We start from the raw sequence: 24906 nt of genomic DNA, 5'->3' as shown, positions 1-24906 counted from the left end.
CTTCACTGTGCACATGGTTGCAATGATGATAAAGCCACTTGACTTGACTTGCACTCTTCTCCTCTCCATCAGCTCACTCCAACTTGAATCTTCTCATCAGGCCAGTGTGACCTTTGACCTCTGAACAGTGTGTCTGTGGTTCCCAGATGACTCACTCTTTGTTTATATGTTGCGAATGTGGGAGTAGGGGGTGGGGTGGGAGGTGACCTTGGTACTGGCGCACCCACGCCCTCTTCTCCAGGGGAGAGGAGGGAACTTGACCTTTTGTCAATGTGAGTGCGGTGGTTAAGCGCGGTGCTTCCTCACTTTGTTAGAACAGTAATGAGTCAGAGCGCGGCGTTAACGCAGAGAGTGAAGGTGAAACTCAAGAGCCAACCAATTTATTCTGAGCAAACACGAAGTCGAAAACCACCGCAAACAGAGACCAGCAGGTCAGCCAGAGATCGCCGTAACCAGTTTTCCCCGGTGTGACCGCAGCAGCACCTCCTGCAGCTGGAGGCGGCTCCTCTAGCTGCGTTTTCTCAGCTTATTCTTCCTCCAGGTTTCTGAGGTCATCCTCACTGCAGACCCCTCCTCCACCCTTTAATGACCAGATCTTTTCACTTGTTGTTCTTAATGAGTACATATCATTATTATTCCCTCTACCTGATCTTTTCTTTACACTTATTCATATTTATTCATTTTACTTTGCTTTTAATAATATGTTTATATTTCTGTGTATCTTTGTGTGATTTTCAATGATTTATGACTGGAGACTCATTTGGGTCATTTCCTGTTGTTTTTAAATCTGTCATGTGACTGACGTAGCTTTGCATGATTCACAGTCCAGAGTAATCCTTCTTTCTCAGGTCCATGCATCATCAGTGCATCCTGTGTTTGAAACAAGCTGTTTAGCTCTTCTCTCTTTTTCTGATTGGTCATTTTTAGGAAGCCTGCTGAGGGGCAGTACTTGTAAGCTTTAAAAAGAGTTACTACAAACAGATCTGATAGAAAGCTGAGTTCTGGGTCTCGACTGTAAGTGGAAAAGTCTCAAATCGATCACCCTGAGGTGGAGTCTGATTGTTGACTCCATCGATGACCACTTCCTGTTCGTTATGACCAACGCACTGATTGGCTCGCTGTGGTTCTACAGTCTGAGACGTGAGTTACCTGAAGAGTCAAAAATGTTTCATTTCCAAGAGCGTACCTGGAGCCTTGACCTCTGATGTGCCTGCTTCAGATCGTCCAATCAGAGTCGAGCTTTCAGAATCCTGCCGAGGGCCTGAGACTGTTGGAGAAGAAACAAGCTGTAAAACTGCAGTTTAAACTAACAAAGACAGAGAGTCAGCTCAGAGACAGTCAATACAAATGATTGTATCCTGGAGGCAGCGGTCCGAGCTGAGACGCCCGCTCCTCCTCCTCTTCCCATAAACTCAGATTAAATCAGAGCTGACGTCCGAGCACAACGAGGGCTCAGAGCAGCAATAATAACAATAATAATAATAAACTGAGGCAGAGAATGAACGACTTTAATGTTTCTCTTCATGACCTCCTGATTTGAGACTCAGTGATGGATTCATGAACTTGTGGCTTTGACTTTGTGCCTCAGATGCTGAAAACAGAAAAACGCAGGCAGCAGCCGTCTCTGTTTTAGCCGGCTACGATCATGCAATAATGTGGCCTGTTTGTGGGGGAGCTGGGAGCTTTGAGAGACGACCGCTGATAAACTTTGAGCGTCACACAAACAGAAGCGAAGAGCAGAGGACGTCCTCCCGCAGATAAACACGGCTGTTCCCACCCGCCAAGAAAATCTGGAACACATTAAGTTCCCGAGCGATACTAAAGCCCGCCTGTTCTTGGAAAAGTAAAAATAGACTCCAGCGGGGGGAAACCAGAACCAGGCGTCCATTCAGAGCAACTCTTAATATGCTCCATCCTCATCTCCTCTATTAAAACGAGTAGTTTATGAATAACCGCGGCTGCTTTCAGGCTCACTGTGGCCGTCGGGATCAAACTCACTAAACATAAATATTAATAAATATGTTTACATCATAAATACAAAAGGATTTCTACCATTGAAAGGACAATAATATAAATAAAACACATTTTCATACGTTATTCCCTGAATATGTTATTCAGGCTGTTTCTGTTCACTTGTTTCTGACTTTGGAACCACATTAAAGTGCAGTGGATAAATGTAATCAGGCTGCTTTTAACCCAAACAAACCAGAGCAGATTTTAGCCAGCGAGTGCAGACCCGGCGCCACCTAAAGGCCAAAACAGGAAGGGCACCAAACATGACAGGAACGCTTAAGGTGGACTTTTAATGGATAACTCTCTGATGTCAGTCTGAGCGTTTGTGCTACAACCTGCGCAACACTGAAGTCTGCTTCACAAAAACATCCTTAACGCGGACTCGAGTGACGGTGATGCTGCTGACTCACCTGTGTCCTCGCAGTTGTGTCCTCCGTGTCCCGGACAGCAGCGCCACAGCAGAGCGGTTACGATCTTCTGCTGCTGCCTGTAAATCGGCCGTGTGGACAGCTTGTACCTGCACACGAACACACACACAAACACACCGTGGTTACCGCTGCTCGGCCTCTATAGAAGCCATCACCTTCAGCAAAGACGTCACGTCTGTGGGCGGGTTGACTCCCAAAGTTTAAGGTTTATTCTGACTCTGAACTTTCAGATTCAGGATTTTGACACAGGAAAACATGAGAAATATGAAACATCAAGCTGGACCCAGGTCAGTGAAGGGATAAAACATGCTTTCTACTGTCTACTAAAGTTACACTGAAAACACACATCAAAGTAGTTGGAAGATGATGATTAGTGACAGGAGGCTTTTAGATCTGATGCCACTGTCACCAAGCACTTTGGTGACAGAAGGAAGACAGGATACAGACATGCTGTGAAAGAGAGACAGAGACTAATAACGAGACAGAATAAATGCATGAACGAGTTTTTCAGCGTCACTCTGAGACAGGATATTTCTAATTTTAGAGATGTTGCACAAATGGAAGAACGCAGTCTTACATATTTGTTTAATATGTGCGTTGAAGGACATGTCCTGGTCAAAAATGACTCCAAGGTTCCTCACAGTGTTACTGGAGGCCAAGGTAATGCCATCCAGAGTAAGAATCTGCTTAGAGACCATATTTCTAAGCTTTTCAGGGCCAAGTACAATAACCTCAGTTTGATCTGAATTAAGAAGCAGAAAGTTAGCGGCCATCCAGGTCTTTATGTCTTTAAGACATTCCTGCAGTTTAACTCATTGGTGTGTGTTATCTGGCTTCATGGACAGATAGAGCTGGGTGTCATCTGCATAGCAGTGTAAATGTATGCTATGTCTTCTAATGATGCTGCCTAAGGGAAGCATGTATAATGTAAACAGAATTGGTCCTAGCACTGAACCCTGTGGAACTCCATAATTAACCTCAGTGTGTGAAGAGGACTCCCCATTTACATGCACAAACTGGAGTCTGTTAGATAGATATATATCATATCTACATATTAAACAGATTTGGAAGTTACTGAGCAAAGATCAACGCATTTTACACTCACGGTGTTATAGAAACCTCACGATCCCCAATGAGAAAAACTAAAATGATCAACGAATGAGTCACAGTCTTCTTCAGCTGAAGCCACGAACCAAAGACACTCACATGGTCAGGTGACAGTCGGGCGTCCCGCTCGGACATGGACTCTGGGACTTGATGGTGTACTTCTCTGTTCCACACATAACTGCCATCGTTTGCACATGGTTATGCACGAACGGACACCAGTTCCTACACACACACACACACACACACACACACACACACACACACACACACACACACACACACACACACACACACACACACACACACACACACACAGAGTCAGGATGTAGTGTGATATGTCCACAGTTTTCCTGCTAAGAAAAAATGTTAGTGCTCCTTTAAGAACAAGAAGAAAGATCACATATTTGTGTGTAACTCGGTCTAACTGCCTCTGCTGTATGTGCACAGACGTGTAGTCGGCTCCTCTTAAAGGCCGGTTGTGAGCCAGGAAAACCCCAGATGTCCACAGCGTTACAGGAAGATGGAAACACACACACAGTTTGTTGTTCTGTATTCCTGTTTGGGGTCAGAGGTCAAAGACTGTGCCCTCTTCTCAGTGGCCACCAACACTCAGCTTCAAGGAAAAGCCCTCTTCCACTCTCTGAAGAGTAATCAACCATGAAAACCACAGAATAAGAATAAAAACGTGAGCCGAGTCCAAAAATGCAGATTTAGTTTATGTTTTTGTTGTGAGACAACGGCGAATGAAATAGTAACACCAGAATAACTAAAAACTATGTTTTTAGTTATTATGTTAATTTGGCATCCCTTTATGAATATTTTTGCTCCAAGACATTTTTCATAGTTTTTAATTTAGCATCATTTTTTAAATGCTTCTTGTTCCTTTGCAGTTGCCTCGTGTTATCCTGATACCTCTGTAATTATTTTGCATCCCTTTTCTAAATGTCCTCTCTCTTTTCGGTTGTTCTGACGTGGTTTTCATCTCTTTGGGATCTGATCACTAAAGTTTTGATTCTTTTTTTGTTTTTGTGAAAAGACACAAGGCTCGTCTTTGGGTTTGTTTTAATCCCTGATCCCACCTGATGAAGACCCTGGAGCGGCTGGTCCTGGCTCAGCTTCGGCGCCTGGTGAGCTCATCACTGGACCCACTTTAGTTTGCCTACCATTGGCATTGGAGCGGATGATGCCGTCATTCACCTCCTACATCGTTCCCTCTCTCACCTGGAGACCGCTGGAAGCACTGTGAGAATCATGTTCTTTGATTTCTCCAGTGCCTTCAACACTATTCTTCCCTCGGTCCTGAAGGACAAGCTGGAGAACTCTGGAGTGGACCATCATAGAGATGGACCGATCTGATATTACGTATCGGTATCGGTCCGATACTGACCTAAATTACTGGATCGGATATCGGAGAAAAATAAAAAATGTAATCCGATCCATTAAATATCAAAAAAGCACCTCGTAAAACTTGCAACACGCCGTAACTCACCTCAGAACGTTAGCACGTCGGAGCAGTATGCATCACGTGATAGAGCGGCTGTGGCATGCGGGACCTGTGGTCTGGATAGCATTTGGAGCTTCGCTAGCAACCCGGCATTTCATCTCCGACAAAGTTATCCCCGAGAGAAGTAAAGCAAGTGTGTAAGTCCATCTCTGAATGTTTGTAAAGCATTCCTGCGTTAAGCTTAACAAACGACTGCCTCTTCTTGCTGCTACTTCAATCATGAAACTGCTTAACGATCAGCTGATCGGCTTTTCTGTCGTGAGTCTCTCTTGTTTGTTTTTGGCCCACTTTGCGCCAGAAAGAGGAAACCAGCGGCTGAACAACAGCAGCACGTTTAAGCTTGATCAGCTATTGTTAGAATTTATTTAATATTACTTTCTACTCGAGGATCTTTTTCTACGTAGCTGACGCTGGTAACTGTGCAGGGGCGGATCTAGCAAAGTTTAGCCAGGGGGGCCGATAGGGCATTAACAGGGAAAAGGGGGCACAAAGACATACTTTTCTTTCTTATTCTCATTTAAAATGTCTAGCTTTTAATAAATAATTATCTGACACCCAAAGTTTTAATTTGATGTAAAATGAATAGAAGTCAATTACTGTATATAGTAACTATTAAGTCTAATATATATACCCTAGTAAGCTATAGTACTTTTTCCTTTGGGAAGGTACCATCTGTGCAGTCTGCAATTTTGTTGAAGAAAGATGTTGAATCTATTTAATATTTCTTGAAAAATAATTGATTTCTGTGCATTTTTTTTTCACACTGCATCAAATTAAGGTTGATTACGTCGATTAAGCATCATGAGGTGGCGCGTGAGGGGTGGTTCCCTATTTTTTATTTATTTATTTTTGTTGTTGCTGGGAGTTGGAACCCTATTAGTTAGGTTGCTTAATATTTACGCTAAGTACTCTTTAAAATACCAGAATAGTGAGGATGGTGTAGGTTTAAGTTTATTAGATTGATCAGTATTGAAATATTAAAATGAAATATTTTTTTTTGCATACAGGTATAACAGAATAGCTTTAGTGTAGTTGTTGTTTTAAACTTGAGTATGAACTTATACAAAATGCAGCAAGATATTTAAAAAACAGTTTTGTTGATTAAAAAAACACTATATCGGATTCATATCGGTATCGGCAGATATCCAAATTTATGATATCGGTATCGGACATAAAAAAGTGGTATCGTGCCATCTCTAGACCATCACCTCACTACATGGATTTTGGACTACCTCACCGACCGACCACAGTATGTGAGGACTCAGGGCTGTGTGTCGGACAGGGTCGTCTGCAGTACGGGGGCCCCACAGGGAACGGTTCTGGCTCCGTTCCTCTTCACCATCTACACTGCAGACGTCTCCCACAACTCCACCCAGTGCTTCCTGCAGAAGTTCTCTGATGACTCTGCAATAGTCACCTCATCACTGATGGAGACGACAAGGATACAGAGGACTGACTCAAGGCTTTGTGGACTGGTGCCAGCTGAACTACCTCCAGATCAACGCCAGTAAAACCAAGGAACTGGTGGTAGACTTCCGCAGGCACAAACATCCTCCACTGCAACCACTGAACATCCAAGGTATGAACATCGAGGCTGTGGACAGCTACAGGTACCTTGGTGTTCATCTGAACAATAGACTGGACTGGACTCATAACTCAGACGCCCTCTACAGGAAAGGGCAGAGCAGGCTGTACCTGCTGCGGAGACTCAGGTCGTTTGGAGTGAAGGGCCCACTCCTGAAGACCTTCTATGACTCTGTGGTGGCCTCAGCCTTCCTTTACTCTGTGGTCTGCTGCGGCGGCAGCATCTCTGCCGGGGACAGGAAGAGACTGAACAGGCTGATCCGCAGGGCCAGCTCTGTTCTGTCCTCTGGACCCAGTGGAGGTGGTGAGTGACAGGAGAACGGCGGCTAAGCTGTCATCCCTGTTGGACAACATCTCCCACCCCATGCAGCAGACTGTGACAGCACTGAGCAGCTCCTTCAGTGGCTGCAGCACCCACGGTGTGGGACGGAGAGATTTCACAGGTCTTTCCTTCCCACTGCTGTCAGACTCCACAACATGGTCTCTGTAGATGACCACACATGTGCAGACAGACACACACAAACAAACTGTCTCCCTGATCTGCAATATTACCAAGTGCAGTCTAAGGAGCTTGGAAAGAAAAGTGTCTGGACTTCTTTAAGTTGCTTGAAGACGTTTCACCTCTCATCCGAGAAGCTTCTTCAGTTCTAAGGTCAAATGGTGGAGAGTCCCAGATTTAAACCCTGTGGGAGTTTCCCCCCTCAAGAGGGACAAAGGACCCCCTAATGCTCCTCTACCTAATCACATGAGCCAAGGTGTGAAACTGGGTGTGGGTCCCAATCAACCAGAGTTTCGGGTGAGTTCATTGTGAAACCTGGCCCCACCCTATCATGTGATTTCCTGAGGTCAGACGGCCCAGGATGTGACTGAGAAAAGATCTCAAAACGAGATTATAGATTACAGACGGTGTCGTAAACCACCGCCTCTGTTCAAAGATGGTCGCTCACAGTGGACATAGATGCTTCTTTTACTCCTCTTTCAAACCGTCTGTCCTCTCTGTCCAAAATGTGAACATTGGCATCCTAAAGGACAAAGGTCACTCTTTCGAGGATGCCAATGTTCACATTTTGGACAGAGAGGACAGACGGTTTGAAAGAGGAGTAAAAGAAGCCATCTATGTCCAGTTTAAGTCTAGTTTAAAAGAAAAACGTAATCCTGCTGAGGCTTTCAGTCACGAGTACAGGATGTGTAGAAAGGAGCAGTCACAGCATGAAGCCCGAGAACGGCGTCAGTTTGTGTGACTGCAGAGAGAGAGCGTCCACAGTTTACTGGTCGACTGAACGCTGAAGCAAACAGCTGCTCTGTGTGTGTGTCTGTTTATCTCGGGACTTCCTGTCTGTTGACTCTGGCGAACGGTGGCACCAACAGCTCTCAGAGTTCGTATTTTCACGTTTCACGACCTCGTCTGTGCTCCTGGACGCGAGTCTTAGACAAACACGACTCCCAGTTTTGATGCACGAGGCCTCTGAAGCCTCCACAGTTGCATCCCGGGAGGGGGGGGGTGCATCTTGTAGTGATTTTCCATCATTTTCTCGTAACTTTTACTCGTTTGCGGTTGCCCCCCCCCTCCGCCTGTCAGCCATTGTGCATCCATTCGTAAATGTTCTGATCCTTCCCGTGGCTGTTTCCCTTTAAAGGGCATTTCTTCACTCCTTCATCTTTTAAAGTTCCAGCCTTGTGGTCATTGTGCATCCTCTTTTTAAATGTTTGACATCTCCTTGTGGCTTTTGTGTGTTTCACATTCATGCTGTTCTCCTTTGTGGATCATTTAAATCGATGTCCTCGGGGTCTTCGGGGTTTCTCGTTGCACCTTAAAGAATGTTGAGATAAGGTTTAATTTGATAGGCTAACCTGGTCCATTTTATTTCAGGAGCATGTGACAATCCTCCCCTCTGTAGCTGAACTTTTACTCAACAATCTGTCCTCACAGTGTGAGTAATTCAATACAGGAAGTCTCCCCTCATCCTGCTGCTGAGCCTGAACAACGAAACACACACTTTCAAACAAATAAAGCAGAAACACACACACACCTCGCAGATCGACTCCAGGCTAAACTGAAACACAAATGCATGAGCAAGCTGGAGGAGCAGATTAGGAAGCTTGTGGACTACAATGAGACAACACAGCAACACAAAAGAGTTAACCACAAAGACACAAAAACATCCAAAAACAAAGTAACTGCAAAAAGAGCACAAATCTCTGTAATTGGGGGGAGTGTGGCTCCTCTGTGGGATGCTGGGGGCCCGTCTGTGCTTGCTGCACGCTGGGTCATCGTGTTATTTCCAGGAAACTAAGCTGTTAAACGTCTTTCGTGCACAGGTGAGTGTGAGACAGTGCAACAACATCAGAGAGCAACTCTTTAATCTCCACCTTCAGCTCCATTTGACCCGTCAGACTAAACTCGGGGCTCTGCACCACATCATGCAGGCTAATCTCGTCATTTATCCTGAGAAAACTCCTCAAATGTGCGAGCAGAGCGAGAACCTGCAGGTCTGAGAGTGAAGTGGAAACTCCTCCGACTCATTTCAACACTTTATCTTCACAAACATGAGCCGCTGCAACAAAGTGAAACTAAATGAGGGGATTTTGTTTTTGTTGGATTGCAGAGAAGCTGTTTAGATGGATGTTTGACTCATGCCAGGAATTACTTCAGTGATGAATGACTGTAATTTCCTATAGTTGAGAGCAGACGATATTTTCCTAGAACACATTTCGAAATTTGTGCTTGAACTTGTAGCAGGAGAGCGAAGGATGATGGGAATGAGTGTTCACAGAAGAAATGAGAGATAAAGAGATTTGAGCTCTTTTTACATCTTTTACTCTTCACGTTGTAGACCTTTGAACAACTTTTAGTAACCATCTTGCATCTGTTTATAGAGCTTTTGTGTTTCTTTGTGGTCATTTTGCATCCCTGTGCCCATTCAGCGTCCCTTGGCCTCTGAGTCTGTTCATTTTGGATAATTCTAGTAATTTCTTTAACACTTGTCGTGATCAGACATGATTGTTCCGTTGTGATCATTTAATGTCTGCCAACAATAACACTTGTTGCTCTTGTTACTATTTGGCATCCCTTTGGGATTTTGTGGAAATTATTTTTCTAATCTTTGTACCTATTGTGCACCAATTTAGCAATATTTGGTGTCCCTTTGATCACTTCGCATCCTTGTACCTGTTTAATGTACCTGCATATTAAAGTCATTTTTCTGTCCTTTTTGTGGACATTCTGAATCCCTGTGCCTGTATTTTGGGTCCATTTTCTCCTCCTTTGCACTCATTTTGTATACTATTGTGGTCACTTTGTATATTTATAGTCATTTTACATAATATTAGTGGCTTTTCTTCTGTCATTTTCCTCATAAATCTATTTAGCGTCCGCCTTTGAAGTCACTGTGTGTCGCCACTCTGGACATTTTTGAAATTAAATTTATTTTTCGGTCAACAACAACAACAACAACAACAGATTATAATTTTACATAAAAGTATTCAACCAAACAGTAACCGAAAAAGGAATAGGCTGAAGCCTTGTGGCTTATAATTATCCTGTCCTTTACCCCCATACGAATAATCAAATCCTTAGCCAAGAAAATAAATAGCATTGATAAATAAGTTACATAACAGTTTGAAAAGAAATCAATGATAAATCAAGAAATTAAATCAACACAAAATTATTCATCAAACCAAATTTCTATTACCTTGTATGATACAAATTTTTTAATTCTTCCTGAAAATGACAAATAAAAACACATCTTCAGTTCATCATTAAGTCCATTCCATAATTTCACTCCCATAACTGACACACATACTTAACATTGGTTCTCACTTTAGGCATTTCAAACACATAAGACCCCCTCAAATCATATTTTGCATCTCTTAGTTGAAACATACTTAAAATACAAATTGGAACATTCTTTGTCATCACTCGATATATAATTTCTAAAGTTTTAGAATATATAATGTCCATGAATTTTGACATAGATGATCCTACAAAAGACTGGTTGGTGGACTCCCTATATCCAACTTTATTTATTATTCTAATAGCTCTTTTTTGCAATTTTAATATTGAATCCAAATAGGTTTTCTATGTGTTCCTATTTCCACACAATAGGTCATATAAGGCAAACAAAGGGAAGTATACAATAAATCAAGGCAGTTCTTATTCAAAGAATCTCTTGTTTTATAAAGAATAGAAACAGACTTGGATAATTTCCGTTTCACATGTTCGATGTGGGGCTTCCAACAAAGTTTATCATCAATAATTACTCCTAAAAATTTGTCTCATATACTCTTTCAATTTCAGCATTATTTAAATTCAATTTTACTTTAATATTACTTTTACTACCTCCAAATAACATAAATTTTGTTTTACTTTCACTCAATGATAGTTTATTTAATACAAACCATCTATTTAATTACATGAGTTCTGTTTCCACTGTTTTCCATAATTTCTTTATGTCCTATCAGCAAACACCACATATTTTAAAGTATCACTGGCTGTACAAATATCATTTATATAAAGTAAAAATAACTTAGGTCCCAAAACAGATCCTTGCAGAACTCCGGAAGTTACTTTTCTAAGTTTAGATTTCATGTTATTAATACTCACATATTGGAACCTATTATTCAAGTAACTATTTAACCAAAATTGTGCAACACCTCTTTACCTTTCACACTTCTGTAAAAGTAATGAATGATCTATCGTATCGAAGGCTTTACGTAAATCAATGAACACCTATTCCGAACTGTTTTTCGTCCACAGCCGTTGCAATATTTTCAATAAATTCCATCACAGCCAGAGATGTTGAACGGTTTCTTCTGAAGCCATACTGATGATCATTCAATAAATCATATTTATCAATAAAGGAATCTAGTTTGTTTGCAAATAGTTTTTCAAGAATCTTCAAAAACTGAGGCAGTAAAGATACCAATCTGTTTATCACCAGTTTTATATAATGGGATCCCTTTGGTGATTCATCATTCATTCTGGTAATTTATTTCTCATCATTAGACCTGTGGTTAACTTTGGGCCATATTCCATCTCTTTGCACAAACTTTGTCGTTATTTTCTACTATTTCGTTTTCTATTAGCCTTTTCCCTCATTTTGCATCCCGTTTCATGTCTTGCGCATCTCTTTTTTAACAAATGCTCCCATTTCCAGTTACCTGGTGTCTCTTTGTGATCATGTTACACCTTCATAGTATTTTTTTTCCTGTCATTTGGTTTTTATTTTCCATCCTCTTAAGATTTTGTCTCTACTTGTGATCATTTTCCATCTTTCAAGTTATTTTGTGTCTCCATGCAGTTATTAATAATTATTGTTGCATTATTAATAACAGCATTTTGTAATAGTTTTACTCGTTCCTGGCTGTCATCTTATCAGCTTATTAAGCTGTTTGGGTTTTTTTGTCGGCAACAGATGTTACAGTGTGTTTTTGAACTTTTAAGAGGAGCACTGACATGTTCAGTGTGAGTCAGCCTGAAGAGATTTGAGCTTTTCCAACACAAACATCCAGTCAGTGGGTTTAATTTCACTCTGTCAGTCATTTTCTAAGGAGGAGGTGTCACTGTGTTTTAAACATCGTGGACCAAACATCCTCAAATCTGCTCGGCGTCACAGCTGTGGTCTGTCAAACCGCCGCGTTTAGCTGTGTGCGCATTTGTTTTGGTGAGCGTACAAGATCAAGATCTTAGCGTTTCCGAGGAAGAGTCATCCCGAGAGACATGGAGGAAAACAAGCCGAGGCCGCTGAGGTTCCTGCTGCAGGCCGAGAGTTCAGGTTCATATCTGAAGGCTGTTTGTGAAAGAGCCTCGATCTGAATAACGAGGCTGCAGGAGGTCAGGACGGATATGTCATAACACCACACAGAGCTCACTCTCAGCAACGTGAAGTTTGGAAGATGCGAAGGCTTCATCCTGCTGAGATCAGGAGGGTCTGCAGTCAGTTTAATGAAAATGTGGCTGCAGACGGTGCTGGATGAACCGGCGGTGCTCTCCTGAGACTTTGTGCACACTTTAAATAAGCACGATGAATATTAAATTATGCTTTGCACCCATCAGCATGTGCAGCTCAGACATGTGACCGTGGTGGAAGATACAAGCCTGATCTCATCATCTTCAGCCCTTAAACACTTTAAACTTCTCATCCTGCACCATTATTTTTATACCAGATTGACACACCTGCATGATCATCGATTACAGCGCTGACGATGAGGAGGACATGTTATCTGAACGCTGATGACAGTCACCTGGAGGCATGCGCACATAAAGCACACAAAGAGAAAGAATTTAAATATCTGAGCGCGCTCAGTCCATTTTCTCCCGCAGACACATAATTTCAAAATTCTATAACAAGAGGACAGCCGAAAAGCACAGCATGCATCTACACACAGCACTGTGCAACAGTCTTCCCATGTAAACACATGGAGCAGTTTAGCTTGGAAGTAAATATTTGATATGACCAAGATTCAAAAAACATCTCTCAGGTGTGAGGACTGGACTGAAAATGGGTGAAAAAGCAGCCAATGTCCAAAGAAGAACTTTGGAAGAGCTTCAGGAAGCCGGAGAACTGAGACGGGAAGGAAGTCCGAGTTCTTGGAAGTAAACTGTCAAGAAATGAGAGCCAGCTCAAGACTTTTGCACAGTGTAGTATCTTGGTCAAATAACGTCAAAGGGTTAAAGAAAAAGAAGAAAAAACAGAGAGCTCACTTTGTTAAGAGAAAATATAAATAAAAAAACTGAATAAAATACAATAAAGTGTTTATTTCAAGGTCTGAATGTTCCTGCAGCACGTCTGCAGTTTCGAGCTGATCTTTTTTAAAGGACCTGAAAATGTCGGCAGCCTCGACATGAAGGAATCAAAAACTATCCGTTCACCTTTGACCTCTGATGAAAATGTACACAGTCAGCCGCCCTCCGACTCCGTGAGGAAAGGAGCTGTTATCGTTACAGCACAAAGAGCTCCGCCTGTGTGATTAAAGCAGCGTTGTGGTGATGGGGGCTGATGGGGGCACTTACAGAGCTAATAGAGGGTTGTTTTGCTGAGAGCCCGGGGGATCGTTTTATCTGGGAATCTGTACGATGGATGTGGGTCGGAATAATGACCGAGGCCTCTGAGCATACTCCAAAAACAAAAAAAAGTCACCCTTTTGGAGATTTAATCCTCTTATTTAGTCTGTCAGTCTCAGCTCCAACAAACACGTTCCACATCTCAGCGTCCACTCCACTTAAGACATCATGAAATGTGACTGAAGGAAAAACAAACACTGTAAGATAATCCTCACTGTCAGAGAGTCCTCCCTTATATAACTGTTGTCTTTTAGAAAATACTCTAAAAGTGAACGCAAAGGCATTTCAAACGAGACACAAAACTACCAACAGGGGGATGCTAAATGGCCCCAAGAAAGTTGTAAAATCACTGAAAAGCTGCTTAAATGTGCACACAAGAAAGAAAATCTACAAATTCAAAAACAAACCAAGTAAAATAATGATAAAATGTCACAGTTACTCCAAAAGGACCTGGAAGTACAGCCAAATGTGTAAAATGAAGAAGGGGAGACAAAATGAGCATAAAAGAGGAAAAATGTCAAGTTAACAAAAAGTCAAGCAGACATGAAGTAACATCGCAACAGAAGAAATGAATGAATGTCAAAGAGGTGATTCAAAATAATTAAACTGAACCCATAAAATGACCTTAAATACAAGTGCTGCAAAAGGATCAAGTGAATCTATAAAATGGCCTCAAAGAGAAGCCAAACCAAACGGGACACAAAATGTTCACAAAATGGGAAGAAAACAAACAAACAACAAAATCAGGACAGGGAGGCATAAATAAGAAAACTACCACACATCAGATGGCTGCAAAGACACCAGATTCACAAGCAAAGTAAAAGAGGGATGCAAAATGATGACAAAGCCATTAGAAACCAAAGTGCTGACATGCAGAATTAGACAGGAGATGTTTACTCAAGTCCAAAGATACGAGAGATTAATGTGTTCACAGACCCCGTCTCATATCTGAACTACACTTTGTTGGTGGGACTCTGAATAAAGGACTTCTTTCACCATCAGCTGGAGCACAGGCTTTAAGGGGACATGAATCATGCATGTGTTTGCAGCCTGTTAAAATTATGCTGGCATGACAGAGTCAACAGGGCAAAGCTGTTTCTCAACTTTACACCTATCACAAAGAGCCGATGAAGAGGAGGCCCTGCACGTGAAGAAGAGGGAAGCAAAGGACACCTACAGGAGGAAGGTGGAGCAGAAGTTGGAGAGGAACAATATGAGGGAGGTCTGGAATGGTGTGAAAACCATCACAGGCCACAACACCAAGAAAAGCACAGTGGGGGGGACTGTGGAGAAGGCAAACGAACTCAACAACTTCTTCAACAGGTTTGACCAGCCCACAACCCCCCCACCCTCACCTTCACTACAGAGTCCAATCCCCACTCTCCTACCTCCCTCGCTTCCCCCCCTTCCTGACACCATGACACCCCCCTCCTCCAATCCCTCTCTCAGCAGCAAGACATCTCCCCCCCTCCCCTCTTCCCAAACATCTCCCAGTGTCACAGTGGATCAGGTCAGGAGACAACTGAGGAAGCTTCGCCCCAGAAAGGCAGCAGGCCCAGACAAGGTGTGTCCTAGGATGCTAAAGGCGTGTGCTGCTGAACTTGGGGAGCCGCTACAACGAGTCTTCAACCTCAGTCTGCGACTGGGGAGAGTGCCCGCCCTCTGGAAGACATCCTGCATCGTCCCGGTCCCCAAAAAGAACCGGCCCAATGAGCTGAATGACTTCCGACCGGTGGCACTGACGTCACATCTTATGAAGACTCTAGAGCGGCTCTTCCTCAACCTCCTCCGACCACAGGTACAACATGCCCAGGACCCACTACAGTTTGCATACAAGGCAGGTGTCGGAGTGGAGGATGCCATCCTGTACCTCCTACACAGAGCCCACTCACACCTGGATGGGGGAAAAGGCACGGTCAGGATCCTGTTTCTTGACTTTTCCAGTGCCTTTAATACCATCCGGCCCTGTATGCTTCAGGAAAAACTGAACAGGATGGAGGTGGACCCCTGCCTGGTGGCTTGGATCTCCGACTACCTCACCGACAGACCACAGTACGTCAGGCTGAAGGACATCACGTCTGACACTGTGGTCAGCAGCACAGGAGCACCACAGGGAACTGTGCTGTCCCCTCTTCTCTTCACCCTGTACACCTCTGACTTCTGCTACAACTCTGAATTATGCCACATTCAGAAGTTTGCAGACGACACAGCCATCATGGGGTGTATCTGGGATGATCAGGAAGAGGAGTACAGAAGTCTGGTGAGGAACTTTGTCGCATGGAGTCACACAAACCACCTGCAACTCAACACCTCAAAGACTAAAGAACTGGTTGTGGACTTCGGGAGGTCTAGAGCAGGTCCACTGCCGGTTCAGATAGAGGGGGAGGAGGTGGAGGTGGTCAACAAGTACAAGTACCTCGGGCTGTGGGTGGACAATAAACTGGACTGGTCATGCAACACAGAGCACCTGTATAAAAAAGCCCAAAGCCGACTGTACTTCCTCAGGAGGCTGAGGTCTTTTAACATCTGCAGGAAGCTCCTGAGGATGTTTTACCAGTCAGTGGTTGCTGGAGTACTTTTCTATGCTGTGGTGTGCTGGGGGAGCAGCACAGCAAAGAAGGACTCATCCAGGCTGGAGAAACTGATCAGGAGGGCTAGCTCTGTGGTCGGCATGAAGCTGGACACTCTGGTGACAGTGGCAGAGAAAAGGACATTAAAGAAACTGATGGACATTATGGACAATGCCAGGCATCCTCTGCACACAGCCATTAACAACCAGAAGAGTCTGTTCAGTGACAGGTTGCTTCTCCCAAAGACAAGAACTAACAGACTTAAAAACTCCTTTGTCCCACACGCCATCAGACTGTTTAACTCCTCTCTGGAGGGGAGAGGGAGGGGAAACAGGAGGACAAAGGAGGGAACAACTAAGCTGTAGTGCCTCTGCACCTCACTGTACAATACCTTGTGCAATACTTTTGTAAATAGTCAACGGTGCAATAGACTCAATACTTGAAATGTGCAATTCACTTGTATTTTTATTTTTTATTCCTATTTATTCTATTTATCCCCTTCGTATATTTTATTTATATTGTCTCTGTATTTATATATATGTGTGTGTGTATAACTCTGTAACTTCTGTCGGTGCTGTGCTTTTTTGGAAATCGAATTTCCCAGAGGAACCCACCCGAGGGATTAATAAAGTTCTATCTTATCTCTTATCTTATCTTATCAGCGTGTGAGGTCCAGAGCGGTGAGCGTGTCTGAACATGCCGACAAAACAAACTGCAGAACAGCCACAAAGTCAAAGACAAAGAGCTTCTCCTTGCAAACTTAGCGTGCTCACTGTGAGTCCACAGCCCTAACCAAAGATTATCTTAAGCTTCATCTGAATCAGAGGACGCCTCTTCCAAAGTCACAGCCTTCAGTGCCACAGCCGCTCTCATTGTTCCTGATGTTCCACAGGAAGCAAGAGCAGGAAATGTTATCCCAACCAGACGTCTTATTTCTGAGCACATCGACACAAACGCTGATTCAAGCCTCGCGCTAACGTGTTGTGACCCAACACCAAAGAGAGGTGGATTTATTCTACCCTAGAACGGGATGCAAAATTACCACACAAACTCAAAATAAACAAAATGATATGTTACAAAAACAACAGGGGATGCAAAATGAGCACAAAGTGGTGCAACTCACAAATAAGGGGGTTGCAAAATAAAGATTAAACCATGAAGGAGTAGAAATGAACAGATGTTCCAGAACTATGAAAACAAAAAGCAGAAATGCCAAATAAATAATAGGATCCAAAATAATCAAAAAAAAACTTCACAGCAACAAAAAGTTTCACTGAAACAAAAAAAAACATTTTTTCTATGAAATTATTTTTCTTTTGCAGAGTGAGGAGGCAGTGGTTTGTGGACTCACCCGGATCGGGCCGGATTGCTCCCCGTCTCTCCCAGTGGGCTGGTCTCGGTCGTCCTGGGGTGAAGGGGGAGCACTCCTCCTCCTCCTCCTCCTCCCAGCTCCCCTTCCTCCTCCTCCACCTCGGGGTCTCGTGCTCTCACCTCGCAGTGAGCGCTCACCAATAATCCCAGCACCAGCACCAGTTCTCCCACTGCCGTCATGTCTGCATCTGTGTGGCTCACGCGCCAGCCGGTTTTAAACAGCTGGAGGAGAGAGAAGGAGGGGGGGGAGGGAGGAGGTCACGCCTCCTGTTTCCTCTGCAGGAGGAAAGGGTTTAGTCACGTTTCCCCTCCTCCTCCGACCGGCTCCAGCTCTGTGTTTATAACGGATCAATAAATGTGATCGACACTCTTTCATGCAGAGACATTTTCAGTTCATTTAATGTTTTCTGAACATTTTTTTGCCCTTTTCTTTTTGTGAGTGAAAAGCTTTCTGCATTTGTAGCATTTTGGATTTATTTACCTGCTTTATTAAATACTTTGAGGTACTTTATGTCTTTGAGCCGCTCGATAAAAGGCTTCAGTGGGCGTTGTGCCTGTTGTTGCTGCTCTCTGTGTGAACACAGTACGGACAGTTTCACCTCCTTGTTGACTCCATTAAGATTCCTTCACTGACTCAGGGTCTGTGCTTGTGCAGAGTGATAAGAGGAGGGGAAATCCACCCGCCTCCTTCCTTTCTGTTTGTGCTGCAGCTGCTGTGAGTGTTCGACCTGAACGTGAGGACATTTTCTTTGAGCAGCTCCTTCAGGCCAAAGATTTTCATTTTTATCCAGACTGAAGCCGAACGTCCCTTCGTCTCTGTCCTGGTCTGTTTAAAACTTTGCTCCTCTTAAACTTTAGTTTGTGTGCAGTACCCAGCTGTGGCAGCAGAGGTCGCTGTTCCTGCAGCAGGACACAGGGCACTGCTGTGCACCTGTTTTATGCACATTTTTAGACAAAACTAAAATACAGAGAAATTTAAAATAATTAAAGTCTTGATCTTGGCTGAGATGTAGAAACTAAAACTCGATTTTTATTTTCATGATTTTCTGTTTAATTCAGTTTGGATTTGAAACAAACTCTACTTTAAAATCCGTTTAGTAGAAGCTGATTTTATTGGGATTTTTATTCGAGGTATGGGGCCTCGTCTCACTCTGACACTTTTATTTTCTCATGTTTGCAGCTGATTAAGGTGAAGTGAAGCAGGACGCAGTGACGGAGGCCGACCTGGAGCCGGAGCCAGGAGGGGGCAGCTGGTCTTCTGGGTGGGGATCGTTTCCGTGCATTGTTTCAGAGCTGGGGGGAGGAGGAGGAATGAGAAAATGAAGATTACTACTACTAATGAGGGATTGTGCATGTGCTGGCCATATTTGTGTTATCTGTGTGATTTATTGTGGATAAAATGATTTTGAGTCTTGTGGCAGCACGGTGGCACGGTGGTTAGCACTGTTGCTGCACAGCAAGAAGGTCCTGAGTTCAATTCCAACATCAGGCCGGGGTCTTTCTGTGTGGAGTTTGCATGTTCTCCCCGTGTTTGCGTGGGTTCCCTCCGGGTACTCTGGCTTCCTCCCACCATCCAAAGACATGCAGCTTGTGGGGATAGGTTAATTGGATAATCCAAATTGTCACTAGGTGTGAATGGTTGTCTGTCCCTGTGTGTTAGCCCTGCGACAGACTGGCCACCTGTCCAGGGTGTACCCTGCCTCTCGCCCTATGACAGCTGGGATCGGCTCCAGCGACCCTGAAAAGGATAAGCGGGAGCGAATGGATGGATGAAAATGATTTTGAGGAAGTGTGGTTTTCGTTGAGCTTTTGCTTTTTATGCTGTTTTGACTCATTTTATTGTGGCTATTCTTTGTTTTTGTGATTAATACTCGGTCACTGTTGTTCTTTGTTCTTGTTTTTGCCGGTCCTGTCCAGCACTGTACTAATCAGAATTATTGCCTGAAGGCTAACAAAAAATTTCCAAATGTTCGTCTTGTGGGATTCTTGTTAGTTGGGCTCATTTGTGCCACGTGTATTTTTTTAATGGTTACCTTTTTATGTGATGTTTTGATTCATTTGTCTTTGACGTGGGTGCTTTTTGAATGTTTTCCTGTGTTTTTCTCCCTGCAGTCTCTACTTTGAGCCCAGGCTGTGTGTTGCAGATGTGACCAGCAGGGGGCAGCAGCTCCATAAACTCTGCTTCTCTGTCTATAGATTTGAGTTCTGGGGAAACGTGAAGATTTCTGCCTCCTGTGCTGTCCCAGCTCGTGTTTGTGCAGAAAACGGCCTGGGGGGGCATTTCCTGCTTGCTGCGATAACAAAACAAGCTCAACAATCTTCTTCCGGCACATTAACTGCTCTGCCTCCCAGCCCACCAGCCGTTTACAGACCCCTCATCCCAGTGCAGAGGCCCAAAAAGCAGAGGCCTCTGACTCTGGAACGGTCTGAGGGTGAAACACGTCAGCTGATTCTGAGAATTAGAAATAATCGAACTTGTTTGTTTTACCAGCAGAATTTTCTGTGTGCAGGCTGCGATCAGCTGACCTGCTGCTCCGTGCTGTTAGCTTCAGCATGACATTTGTAACAAGGATGAATCACTAATGAGTTAATACAAATGAGGTATTAGGATATTGGGCTATTTTAAACTGGAGCTAATGGTCAATAATCAATAAATACACATAAGAAGACGCTTGTGCAGGAACCATGTAAAGGAAAGAAAACAGCTGAAAACAGGCTTAAAGTGCACAAAGACGACAGAATAATCTTTTAGCTTAGAACAAACAATACAGAGTCTCCAATTTCAATTATGTTCTCCTCCATTGAGCGGGACGCTTCAGTGGAGGAAGGTTCTGACACCCAGCCGTCCGTTGACTCGGCATTCTTTTAAACCCAAAAAGGGTCACCTGACCGGTATTAAATAAAAACGGCCAATAAGAATTCACAAGAATAATGCAAAGATGTCAGTCAGTTTACATTGACAAAAACCAAAAACTCAGGCACACATTGCTGGGTCCATGACACGTGGGATTATTATTATTGAGCAAGAATCTCCGTACTGTCAGTGAACGCACCACCAGGACATCCTGGTTCTCAGTGATCCATGTTTAAATGATCGTTAGTCCCAGATCCACGTTCACTGGATTTACTGTGATTCAGGTCAGACTCGTGTGTTTGCTTCAAATACACGAGTCTGAAACTGTGTGTGTGTGTGTGTGCGTGTGCGTGTGTGTGCGTGTGTGTGGGTGTGTGTGTGTGGGTGTGGGTGTGTGTCAGGTTGAACTGAAGATGTTGAGTTAAAATTAAGAGTCGTTGAGTTTTTGCTGTCTTTGCAGAAACATGCAGGTCACCACAGCTGTGAAAATATAATTAACACAAACAGGCATGTGAGAACACACACACACACACACACACACACACACACACACACACACACACACACACACTTCAACCTGGTGGGTCTCAATTAGCCGTCAGATTCCTCACGGAGGTTCAGTCCTGAGCTCGTCGGGAGGAAAACATCATGAGACTCGATGACTCATCCATGAGCTTTAACACACACGCTGGACTCAACCAACCAAACTGAGTATTAAACATGTTAATGACACTCTCAGCTCCACTGAGCCATCAAACTTCCTGTCTATGACTTTTCACATTAAAACTTTAATGTTTTAATGTTAATCTTTAAAAGCAACAGCATGCGTGACGCTTACAGACCCCAAACCAAAAAAACAGCATTTAGTATTTTTATTAAGAGCGTCATCAATAATCCACTTTGCCAATGCTCCCACTGAAGACTGAAATATGAGTCATAATTACACTAAAAAGTATTTATTTCATTGTTGTGTTGGAAGTATTTTCCAGTCCATTATTCTCTGTTTCATCTGGATTAAAGAGCCCTTTGTCTGTCTGTGTCCTGAAGGCGAGCAGCTGAAGCAGTGTGAATACAAACATCTGTGATATCTGATCCAATAATCACGCTCACTGAAAAGCACTTCAGCTACATTTAACTACACATCTCAGTTCAGTATTTAGGGTTTTTAGCTCTGCTGGGATTCAAATTCAAGCAGAAGAGGACGGACACGCTGAGCCGACACGAGGCCACACCTCCTGGGTCTGAAGGTTTAGGCTGTTTGTTAAGACGTGACCATGTTATTGGATAATGCCCAGTAAGCTTGGTGATACCTGCAACAATCAGCTGATTTCTGGAATTTCACTCACCAAAACTGGAGCTCCGCCTCCTCAGATGCTCTGTGAGTACAGTGACTCACAGCACCGATATTACTGGTCACATGATGTCACTAAAAACTAGCAGACAACTAGCAGCTACAACCACCTGTGCCACCATTCACCTGTCACTCACAGAGGCCACGCCCCTAATAATGCTAACTTTAACTCAGCTGAGTTATAAAAACATTGTCCCTCCATACAGGTGTTATAAAGGAGGAAGTGATCCACAGAGACCAAACAGTTTGTGTACCACGTGTTTCTGATGGAAGGTTTAACATGGGAGTCTATGGGGACGGACTCGCTGCCGCCCTCTGTCGGACGTCAGAGGAACTGCAGGTTTCATGTTCTTGTTGCTGCTTGGCGGTAAAGAGAGATTTGTCACTAATAACAGAGACGATGCTGGAAAGTGATTTGGTGTAAAATGTTTTTGAAGCATTTGTTTCTAAGAGGCCACAAAGCTGAAACCTTTTGGACGTTTTATATTTGACATATTTGAAGCTGATCAGCTGTGAATAATTCTTCACTTCTGGTTAAAAGTGTGATTTACAGGTAAACAAAGCGCTGCAGTCCTTTCACTGATGATCAGAAGAATCTGCTTCTTGCTCTCAGGTCACATTTCCCAACGAGGATCAATGACACAAACCATCAATAGGCGTCTTTGTGCAGCTATTAGAGAATTCTTCATGAGAATCAATAATGTATAACATTACTGTGTACGCCTGTGTGTGTGTGTGTGTGTGCAGAGCTGATGGTCTGCATCGATCACTACTGTTGAGAAGACAGCTCTTATCGCCACGGTAACCCACAACAGACAGTGCTGCTGATGAGCCTCGCCCATCAGTGTGGGGAAAAACATGAAATAAAGTGCATCTAAAAATAGCTCGGCGCCTGCAGTCAGCCAATAAGAGAAGAGGTGAGGCAGCCAAGGGTAAGTGTGGGAGAGAGCTGCGTGTTCTGCTGAGTCACGTTCGGGTTCGTTTCAGAGGACGAAGGTGATGAATCCACTCCTTCATCATTTCCTCTGCCACGTCCTCCATAAACCTGCCAGACTCGCCGCGGTCGAACGGGACTTCCACATTCACCACACGACACCAGAAAGCTCCAGAAACATTTCGATCATAGTTCTCGCCACCTTTGACCACCAAAAGATAAAAGTTCAGGTCTGCCAATTTCTAAAGTCCAACAAAGGCCTACAAAGTTCGGTAAAGTTGTGAAAATGAGGGGTGAGGGTCCTCAAAGCCACTGGTTCTTTTTCATTTGTTCTGTAGCTGCGTGTTCACTCACTGTTTAGGTGTAAAGTTACGTGGTCGGCTTTTTAAAGAGTCGTCCTTCATGTTAAAGAGAGACGACGAGTTTCTGATGACGATAACTCGAGGCATCACGCGCCTCAGTATTGTACCAGCATCATGCTTTCACACCACATGAGCAATGACAATTTCAACCCGATCTTTGGGAGAAGCTGAGATATTACAGTTATTCTTATTATATTTATTAAATCTGTAATTCAGGTCAGTTTTATTAATAACGCAGCAGTGCACAGCAGTTTTATTCTTTGAGAAAAAGGCCTGACAGTGAGCTCTCAGAGGTGGAACATTACTCATTTCTTTCTTATGTGGACACAACACTGCTGAGTGCTGCCCCTCGGCAGGCTTCCAGAAGTTGGCCAACCAGAGGAATGTTGCTTTTAGGGAGGGAGGGCTTAAAGAGACGGGAGGTAAAACAGCTCCCAGAGAATGAACAAGGCCCAGCATCAGATAAAGAAGGATTATTTTGAACTATCAGTCATGCAAAGCTGTTTGAGTAAAAATACAGAGATGGAGCAGATCCATCGCGAAAAGATCCCACTGCTCTTCTGACACACATTAAACACATGGTACAATCTATAATTTATTCCAACATCTTTACACACACACACGCACACATGCACACACACACACACACACGCGCACACACACACACACACACACACACACACACACACACACACACACACACACACACACACACACACACACACACACACACACACGCACGGCTGGTCTAAGTGGATTAACCGTGTCAGCATGCACACAGGGACCATGTTTGATGGAAGAAGCTTTGAGCTAAAAATAGAGGACGGTGAAGTTGGCTTTGTGTTTTCTCCCAGTGTCCTCGTCTCATCTCACCATTAAAGAAGGAAAGATGGAGGCTGGCTTCCTTTAATCTGATTGGAGGCTCTGTTCAGCGCTCAGCAAACAGCAGCTAAGTGATTACCTTCTGCTCCATGTGCAACTGAAGTTTTCACTACAGCAGATAAAATGTGGCCCCAACCAAAAGCTCGTGAGCTGGAGAATCATTTTATATGTCTGATAGATCTGATTGGTTCAGGGAGGACTCTGGTCTCCTGCAGCTGTTAGAAAGATGACCAAAGGAAAGGTCCAAGAGGGTGAACAGCACAGCAGAAGTTCTCAAGCTGAGACGTTCTCGAATATCAGCTCTTTGTTGAGTGAATCCTTAGCATGAAATCCTGCAGATATTTTGATGGAATTTCCACATTAATGGAGTCGAAGGCACAGCTACAGATGACGGGGAGCCTCCGCACACTGTTTCACTCCAACAGTCCAATAAACAGGAGTCCTTTAGCTTTAGTTAACTTTAAAATCCTGAGCCTGAGTAAAGTGACAGTCCTGAGATAAAGAATATTATATTTCACGTGTTTGTGGGACATCGTCATTACTCAGTTTCCTGATTAAACCAAGAATCCTCCAGACCTGAAAAAGGAGGAAGTACCAAAGCCGATGTTCCTCCGCTGTCCACGCGAGGCTCTGAAAGCCAGCCAGTCCCCACAAACCCCCATTTTAAAACATCTAAGCCAGTTTTTAGCCCCTGCAGGTGTTTCTGAGCAGTAATGTCTCTGTTGTGTGTTTCAGTCTGAGCTCCAGGTCTGGGGACATTTATGGTTTTAGCATTTTCTCTGTTTTCTCCTTTTCCTTCTTATCTCCGACTCACTTTTCTCCTCTGTAGGCTCCACTGCACCACATGAATCCAGAGCTGTTTGCAAGTATTACCCTCCCTCCC

At 43.7% G+C, this 24906-nt stretch overlaps 1 protein-coding gene across 2 annotated transcripts in view; it reads right to left on the bottom strand.

Moving 5' to 3' along the window:
- The window catches only part of mmrn2a (multimerin 2a), a 31505-nt gene extending 13685 nt beyond the window's left edge, over positions 1-17820 (bottom strand). For both annotated transcript variants that reach the window (XM_085476901.1, XM_085476902.1), the window contains exons 1-4: positions 17621-17820; positions 3648-3770; positions 2424-2530; positions 1187-1267 (exon numbers count right to left, since the gene is read on the bottom strand). In XM_085476901.1, coding sequence (XP_085333027.1) covers positions 1187-1267; positions 2424-2530; positions 3648-3770; positions 17621-17820 — 511 coding nt within the window. The remainder of the gene's footprint in view (positions 1-1186; positions 1268-2423; positions 2531-3647; positions 3771-17620) is intronic.
- Between the last annotated feature and the right edge of the window lie 7086 nt (positions 17821-24906).

Source organism: Copadichromis virginalis, linkage group LG13, assembly GCF_057382275.1.
Source record: "Copadichromis virginalis isolate Kocher_CV1m ecotype Utaka linkage group LG13, C_Virginalis_male_GT1.1, whole genome shotgun sequence".
NCBI lineage: Eukaryota > Metazoa > Chordata > Actinopteri > Cichliformes > Cichlidae > Copadichromis > Copadichromis virginalis.
The sequence above is the reverse complement of the archived record's forward strand: the minus strand, read 5'-3'. Positions and strand labels throughout refer to the sequence as shown.